Below are 9,559 nucleotides of genomic sequence, written 5' to 3' on the forward strand. Positions count from 1 at the left end.
ATAAAAACTGTAATTAAAATAAAAAAACGGTAACTAAATAGAACTGTATTGAGAGTTTATAAAACTAACTAAAACGTACTAAAATTATAGAGAGAATGCCCTTCGTTTTCGTGTTAATCAGTTTATTTATACGCTGCCGTATATTATGGACTGATATGGACTTGATTGTTTCCACTCGAGACGTTTTAGTTGCCGGCACCGCACAGCACTTGTTTACCTTGTGCTCACAACGTTAGTTCGCCGCAATATGGCCACAGCAAAAGTTGGGAGAAAGCGTCAGAGTCCAATATGGGATTTCTTTGAATATGACTGCGAGAAAGACAAGAGCAAGTGTCTCGTAGTGGAAACCGGCGACAAAATATGTGGTGTACTTCTCAAGGGGAAGAACCCCACGAATCTCAAGGTCCATTTGCGAAGCTCGCACAGAAAGGCTAATTGTGAGTACCTAGACAAGCTAGCCTCTCTGAGTAGCTTCACTGGAAGAGAATCCACATCCCAGCCCGGCAGCTCCGGTAAGGAAACAACAATAATGGACTGCTTTCAGCGTCGACAAAGCTGCTGGTTAGTTAATACGCAGGAACACTGCAAACGAGAAGATGCATTAGTAAATATGTTTATTGAGACTGGGATGTCCACACGACTGTGTGACTTGATTGCCTTCAAAAAGTTTACCGTTTCGCTTGAACCAAAATTCAAGTCACCCGGTGCTGCAAGAGTGAATAACCTTATTGGTGCGAAAATGGAAAAGGCAAAGCACAAACTGAAGGAGATCATAAAGGACGCAAGGAAGCTGACCCTCTGTGTAGATGGTTGGAGCAAGAGAGGATTAACTGCATCTTTCATGGGTGTGTCAGCATGTTTTTATCATCCACCCAGAGGCCAGGTTCATCATGCTCTGCTTAACCTACACCGAATAGAGCACCCACACACCGGGGAGTGCATTGCTCGCTGCATTGGTGAGACATTAGAGGCATGGGGTATAGGAGATGACAAGGTGCTGCTCATTGTGACAGATAACGGCTCCAACATAGTCAAAGCTGTGCGGCTGCTTAGGGATAGAAGCCAAAAACAAAGTAAGGAGTCCCCAGATGGATCACGGGCTCAGCCAGGAGGTGCTGGAGATGGCCTGGATGAACTGTGGGTCGAATCAGAATCCGAGGAGACTGACGAGGAGGAGACTGACGAGGAGGAGATTGGAGAGACTGGAAACCTGGGTGAGTGTTTCTATATGGCTAGTTGTCTTATTAATTTTTTTTATTTGGATATAAAATATCACAATGGTATACTGAAAGCTTTAATTGATATTAATCCCATTAAGTTTAAAAAAGACGGAAATCACGTACTTGATTTTTTTTTTGCTGTCGTTTATATACAGCAACCTTTTGCCTAATGTAAAAAGGTGGGCCCTTTGTTTTATTTACTTTAATTTTACAGTTTAAAGCTCTTATGATGTTAACATATTGCCATTGTCATACTGCTATAAGCCTATTAAATGCTTTTAAATGTCGGACCCAAGTGATTTACTGTTAAAATATAAAATGTACAATTTTCACATTGATAATTGTCATATCATGATTTTATATCTAACATTGAGATTTGTTACAATGATACTATATGAAATGTTAAACATGTTATCCTGTGGAAATAATTGGCATTCTTATTAAACTACTATTTTTTGTGTGTTTTATATTTAATTATAATAATTAATCTAAGTGTTTGTTGGGTCTCTCTGTATACTTTGCTTAGAACTTAACCTGCCAGATGATGGTGAGAACAGCAAGTTCCAGAGGATGCCATGCCTGGCCCACACCCTTCAGCTCACCCTGAAAGATGCCATCAAGCACCCAAATGCTGATGTGCTCATATCAAGAGCAAGAAAGCTGGTACATGCTGTGAGGAAATCGTCAGTAGCAAATGAAGCAATAATCAAAAAGTGTGGCAAAACTCTGGTCCGAGATTGTAGCACACGCTGGAACAGCACTTTGGATATGCTGATAAGACTGCTGGAGATCAGAACTGAACTAAACCAAGTACTTGAGGAGTTGGGCATGGACACACTTCTTACAAGCGATTGGGCTAAGATAGAAAACCTGGTCAAGCTCCTTGATCCCTTTGCCATTCACACAGACCAGCTTCAGGGGGACAGCCAGTCACTCTCACACGTGGTGCCATGCCTGCTCAACCTTGAGGCACACCTTCTGACAACTACTGCTGCTGGGAAGCAGTTAGCGCAAGTGCTGCTGAAGTCCTTACGAGAATGTTTTGCTGCCATTCTTAGCCCGGATTCCCCACACTTTGATGCTACCCCAGCAGCAGCCTGCCTATTGGATCCAAGCGTTTCGCTGATTCTTCAAACACCAGACATGGTGCCACTGAGGAGGGCAGCACAGTCTTTAGTAGAGACACTGGCAGCTCAGTACAACCCAGCTACTGCTCCTCAGGATGTCCCTGCCACTCAAAATGCAGTAGACTCCCCTCCTACTGTCCTCCAGAAATACCGCTTCCTTGCATCTCGTATGGAGGTCAATGTGTCATTGACAAATCAACCTGATGGGACTGACAGCCTCTTGACCGAAATGAAGAAGTATGTTGATGACATAAAACAGAGTGTCTTTAATGAGACACCACTGCAGTTTTGGAGATCAAAGGAGGCTGTCTATCCAAAACTTGCACCTGTGGCACTGGATCTGGTTAGTGCCCCTGCCTCACAAGCCTTTGTGGAGCGCATATTCTCTGTGTGTGGTCTGTTGTCATCTGGCCTGAGAAACAGAACAACCACATCTTTGGAGCAGCGTGTTTTCCTCAAGATCAACAAGAAATTGTTGATTGACTGAAGTATACCAATTTATCTCTCTCTGTCTGTTCACTTTTTGATGTTAAATACAACAAGCAAGGTTACTTCTACTGCACTGATATCCCCAAAAGTTGTACCTGCATCTAGTTATTGGCATTCCACTTTGTAATGTATTATTGAGTTTGTAATTTTGGTCAAAAAGCTAAGTTTTTGAGTTTATTTTTCTCAGATTGAGCTTCCTGATGCAAGTCTCATTAATAAGTTTATATTTTTATGTTCATATGTGTGCTTAGTCTGCTGGTTGTTTTCAGGAGCAGTATTACACATATTTTGCACTTAAGGCTGACATTTTGTGGACTGTTGTTCAACAGTAATTGAATACATTTTTTAAATGGTATCTTTTGTTGAGTTTTTATTTCACAATACTTTCTCTGACCTTTTTGAATCCTGCACCTGATAAATGGCACAAAGTATGAAAAAACTAAAACTGATACTAGAACTAATTAAAACTAACTAAAACTAAGCATTAAAAAAATAATAATAACTAATAAAAACTAGCAAAAATGCTCTAAAAACTAATTAAAACTAACTAAGTTACAGAAAAAAAAGTCACAACGAAATAAAACTAAACTATAAATAAAAATCCAAAACTATTATAACCTTGCCTGGCATAAATACTGTTCCTCCCAGTGACTCTACAAAACAAAAACTGATTTTTGAACACACGTACACATGCACATAAATACAAAAACTATTTTTTAGCAATGATAATATAATCTGAGAAAGGGAGAAATAAAGCTGAAACTATAACAAAAACCTAAGCAACACACATACACACACACATGCGCACCCACACACACACACACACACCCAACCGCCACTGATCAGTCTGACAGTTGGGCCTGGGAGACTGCAGACATGCTGAGGGTTCTGATCAGATGACCTGGCTAAGTGTGTAGCTCCACTTGCCACACTAATTAGAAGATTTTCCCCAAACTGGCAGCTGCTGACAGGGGCCTGATCATACTGAGAGCTCTGGGAGATCAATGTCTGACATCAGTCACTGATTGTACTGCAGAGTTTGGCATGGCACAGAGAGTTATACTCTGACATGTCATGGGACAGGAATTAGTATGATGTTCCACCACATTTCATGAAAGCTAAAGAACACCACGCTGGCCTGCAGGACGTGTCTTCGGCCTTCTGCATTACATGTGGACATGATTTGTGCCAGAGTCACTTTATTGAGTGAGTTTTACTGCTTACTGCACTGTCCACTGTGGCTGGTAATGCTTTCTACGATTTTGCTGTGGATTGAGGATTATTACATGCTTACACAACCTTGGGAAACTGAATGCTCCATTCATTTAATACACACTATCAGGCCTTGCTTGAACACTTCACTTATTTACATTGACTTGCCTTTAACATGCTGACCAGTGGTAATGGTAACCTCACTCACGAGATAACACCTCACAACCTATACAGGTGTGGGCATTCCCTGCAGGGCTGCATGTAGTCGTCCAGTGCAGGAGTCGGGGGTGATGCTGCGGACGGCCATGTGGAACAGTTTTCTGTAACCTTTTTTATGTTTTGTTGCACAGAACACTAATTGAGACCTGTTGTCCATCAAAAAAGATCATAAACCAGCCAAAGAAACAGTAGCTTAGCCCCGTCCACTGCACTGGACAACAAAAAAAAAAACAGCAACTCAAGACATTAGGGCATGTCAGCACCACAGAACAAATGAGGCAAAGTAATACAAGCTCATTTTTACTAAATCTTTGTGATATAAAACCTTTTTTTAATCATGTTTAGGAATAAAACTTTGAATTACATTTATTTTTAATGAGATTTTATATTAGGATAGTAGTGTTTTATTTTGTGTGCATTACTGACAGAAAATGGCCTTCTTAAATTTTTTCATCCCTGGAACATATTCCAGGTCTGAAAGGGTTAAGATGATAACTGAGTGAAGGACAGGGATGTACAGTTTGTTTGCAGCTGTATTTTTCACCAATTTACTTGATAAAAAATTTCAGTTATCTCCCTCAAAAGTCTTTGTCAAGTAAAACTGTGGATTATTCATGTCTGATTGTCTTCACCTCAACTATCAATGGCCAATCCATGCCTGGCTTCTACAACAGGATCCACAACTTACCTCACAATTACCATAAATCCCTGAACAGACACAAACTGATTTTTTTTCGGGAAATGGAAAATGCAGCACCACCCAGGAATATCTGGGCTGTGGTGATGTGTGCGTCTGTGATAGGTCAGAGTAACTTCACAGGCTGTCAGTACTGTGCCGGAGGGGGCACTTAGGAGCAGTGAAGCTTGTGGAACCACAAGTTAAATTCCCAGGGTGAAACTGAGCCTCACCTCGCTGAAATGGATCTTTCGGAATAGCGGGTGTGATATAAATACACACTCCTTGATGTCTGAGAGCAAAGCTGGTCCACTTGTGTTTGTGAAAATATGCTAATCCATTTAATTCTATTCATGAGCTCTGGTTCATCAAATATAAAACTGATATTTAATGCTGAGGTTTTATCATCAGTAAATATATATCAGATCTAAGTCTGACTGTTACTAAATAAAGCTGCTAGATTACAGTTACCGGCCATATTGCTTTGACGTAGTCAAACATTGCTCATTCTTCATTATTGTGTAGATTATGATTTGATAATCAACTGAGTGTCATTTTTTTTCCCTTTATAACATCATGTCACCAAGGCCTTGGGTTTGCTGGTTACAGATTTCTGTTATGTTTTGTAATAATATCTACTGGTAAAAGTGAAAGTAAATAATTTATTCAGCACTCTTTATAGACCTTGAAGTATCTCTACAAGTAGAAGAAAACGTAAAGGTTATTTTTTATGCATTTCTAAAAGAAGTCTGAAAGAAAGAATATATTCTCTGAATGCTCTGAATGCAATTTCTGATATATACCTCTGTGGTTTCTTTTTACAGTATGAAATGCTTTGTGTTAAGTGCAAAGCATGGTTAGTTAGCCAAGTGATTGTGAAAGTAAAACAAGAACAACCTGCCTCTTTCCATAATAGAATAGCATTTGAATTCACCAGCAGCACAAGCAAGCCATGTTACACTAATATACAGCTCTGGGAAAAAATAAAAAAGGTGATTTTTTTATTTTACCAAATTGAAAACCTACGGAACATAATCAAGAGGAAAATGGATGATCACAAGCCATCAAACCAAGCTGAACTGCTTGAATTTCTGCCCTAGGCGTGGCAAAAAGTTATCCAAAAGCAGTGTGCAAGACTGGTGGAGGAAAACATATCAGGATGCATGAAAACTGATTACAGACCAGGGTTAATCCACCAAATATTGATTTCTGAACTCTTAAAACTTTATGAAAATGAATTTGTTTTCTTTGCACTATTTGAGGTCTGCATTGATCTACCTGTATGACACCATTTAAATGTAAACTATTTTGGATAAGGGCGTCAATTAAATGCTATAAGTGTACTGTAGTTCAAGACATCAGTGATCCATGCTGCTGTGTTTTTTTTTTTTTCAGTTTGACCCTGAAATGATATTAGTACTGGGTTGGGAGCACATTTACAGTGAATATAATTAGGAGTGAGTTTATTTCCATAACCTTCTCAATATCTTATTTTTTTTATTGTTAAATCTATTATTTGATCTGTTATTTCCAGCAAAAATGCTAGCTCACTTTCGTTACTTTGTACTTATACTGGGTAAGCAATGAAAACATTTTTTTTCATCCATTTGTCTATATCTATCTGTATTTTTATAAATAATAAATAATAAATACAAATTCTTCGATTGTACAGGATATGAGGATTTGACACATTGAATAGTTTAACTTCACACTGCTGTAAGAGTATATATGGGCCATTCCACTGAATGGGTGGCATTTCTGTCCCCAGGAAATTACATGTATAAATGTGCATACAAAATAACTTTAAAATACATTTTATTATTAAGCACAGTATCTTGTACATTGACCTAATTGCAAAAGAAAGATATGTAATTAAACAAAATAACAAAAACTATTTAGAACACTGAAAAAATAGCATTTGTGCCCACTCTCTAACTATAAACTTTACCATGAAATATACATATTAAAATCCTTCAGAGATGTATATATTTTTTGCATTGTTGTGTGACTCAAAATCCCATCTATGCTTTAAAATATTAATACTATTTTTCTAATAAATCCACAATATTTAAGTTAAACTACACATTTATTGTAACTATGACTGAGGAGGTTAATCTCAATACTTATTCCTGTTACCTAAATTAACTTTTAGATCTTATTTGTTTATTTTTAAAATACAATTTTTGGGAAATTGCTAGAATTTGCTTTGTGTCCTTGTACAATTAGCATAGCTGTTATTTAGCTATTTTTCATGTGTTTTGCTAATTCTATGCTAAAACCTCATTCATGTTATATTAATTCCTGTAACTCAAAACATAAAAAATAACAGGAATGAGTGCCAATAACAGGAGTGTTTTTTTTGTCATAAATAGCAATCTATTAACAGTTTTAATTAGAGAAAAAACATAAAAATAAAATCTTAAAACAAGCTCGTTAGCAGGCTACATTTAACAGAGGCAGGAAAGAATCAGAGAAAGGAGAAGAACCGTAAAGGAACCAAACACACAGGTTCCGCAGTAATACAGCATGACTCAGAGCTCAGGTTGTAGACCAGCGTCAAGCCCAAAGTCTTGCAGTGAGAGCTTTTACAAGAACGGATTATTAAATGCTGAGGTGTGTGAGAAGGCGTGTCCTGTGATTAATAGTCTAGTCTTTATAGTAATCCATTAGTAATCCCCAGCGTCAAGAAATCAAGAATCAAGAAATCAAGAACAACATGGCTGGAAACACCACACTCTAAAAAACAGAGGTACGATATGAGTACTTTTTTGTACGCGAAGGTACATTCTTTATAATTGTACCCTCAAAGGTACAATATTGGTCTTTACAGGGTCAGATTTGTTCCCTCTGAAGTCATTTCAATGACAAAGTCATTTCTAACAGCAATAAGTACAGATTTGTACCATTTAACCAGCCAAAAGGTACATTCAGTATTCTGCATCACTGTACTAATGAACAGTATATATTTTAATTGCACATTTTTTATTTGAAAGCCAGACAATTTTGTATCATCAAGTTTTTGAGCCATTTTTAGTTGATGACAATGTTTATAATCTTTATAATCTATACTGGCACAAAAACCATGGGTACAAAAAAGTACTTTCACTGAAAGGTACTTTTTTGAACCTTAATATAAGGTACAGCCCCAGCGACAAGCTTTGTACTCTTTTAAGTACAAATCTGTACTTATATTTCTTAGAGTGCACATATCGTAATTCAGCAGAGAAAAACGCAGCAGATGCTTTAAATGTGTTTAATTATAAACATTACAGATCATTGGCAGACTACATGTAACAGAAGCATGACAGAATCAGAGAAAGAGAAAAACCCATAAAGAAACCAAACACACAGGTTCAGCAGTAATACACGTGACTCACAGCTCAGGTTGTGGACAAGCGTCAAGCCCAAAGACTTACAGGCAGTGAGAGCTTTTACAAGAAACAGATTATTAAAGGCTGATGTGTGCAAGAAGGCGTGTCCTGTGATTAATAGTTTGGCAGCGATAAACAGCACAGAGCATGGAGAAGAGGAAAGGGAATGGCAGACAGACTGATTATCCTAAATGGTAATAAAATTAAGTCATCTTACAAGACATTTATACAATATTTTTTAAACAATTTAGCAAAACATATTACTTGTTTATTTTGGCAAATTATAGCAGCTTTGCATACTATCATTTTTATATAGATCTTATAGGAGGATTCTACTACAGAGCTTTATTATACAGAGCTATATTATATGTGGAACATATTTGAAATTTACTGGATAGATAGAACACTGTTCTACCAAATGATATTGCCTTAAGTGAGGTTTTGATGATTATGATGGTGGTTTATCATTTATTTAATGATAAATGATAAAGGCCAAAGTAATGAGTTAAGTCATTTTTATATTCATCAAACTATTTCCTCATGTTCATGTTCTTGTATGCTATGAATGAAGACTGCATTTGCATTATTTTGCAGGCACCCTTCCCTCTTATAAGTATAGCAGTTTTATAGTATGCAATACTGCAAATGTACAGGACATACAGAGAATTGAAATTACATTACTCTCCTTCCCAAAGTTAGAGCTAGCACAGAAAAATAAGATTATAAATATAAAAGAATGGGAGACACTATATGTACAATACAATAAGGACACAGATAGATATACATGAGACAGAAGACACAAGACAATAATGCAACAGTGAAGAGGGGGATAACGAGGGAATAAACAGAACCTGCGAAACAGCAGTGCAAATCTAGAGGTATAAAGCCTATATAAAGTCTGATAAAGTCAAAAGTGTGAAAAAAAAAAAACCCTTTAAATGTCACAGTTGTAGAGGGAATAAAAGTGGGCATGACAGTGCAATTAAGAAGAAGAAGAAGAAGAAGAAGAAGAAGAAGAAGAAGAAGAAGAAGAAGAAGAAGAAAAGGAAGAAGAAGAAGAAGAAAAGAAGAATGAACAGTCACTGAACAGCAAAGCACTTACTGCAAAGGCCAGTTTACGCTTCTGTACTAAATCTATACTATAACCTACCCATACCCTATGCAGAGCCTTGTGCCTATGGCAGAGCCTTCAGACTCTTCAGAAGAAATATAGCTACACATCGCTACACCAAGCTTTTGCATTGA

The 9,559-nt window shown here is 37.4% G+C and overlaps 1 protein-coding gene across 1 annotated transcript; it reads left to right on the forward strand.

The window, feature by feature from the left end:
- The first annotated feature begins 247 nt into the window (after positions 1-247).
- On the forward strand, positions 248-2,834 carry LOC111194121 (uncharacterized). The gene is made up of 2 exons (XM_022677374.2): positions 248-1,214; positions 1,747-2,834. Exons 1-2 carry the CDS (start codon positions 248-250, stop codon positions 2,832-2,834), a joined length of 2,055 nt encoding a protein of 684 aa, XP_022533095.2.
- The last annotated feature ends 6,725 nt before the right edge of the window (positions 2,835-9,559 follow it).

This window comes from Astyanax mexicanus, chromosome 3, assembly GCF_023375975.1.
Source record: "Astyanax mexicanus isolate ESR-SI-001 chromosome 3, AstMex3_surface, whole genome shotgun sequence".
Classification (NCBI taxonomy): Eukaryota; Metazoa; Chordata; class Actinopteri; order Characiformes; family Acestrorhamphidae; genus Astyanax; species Astyanax mexicanus.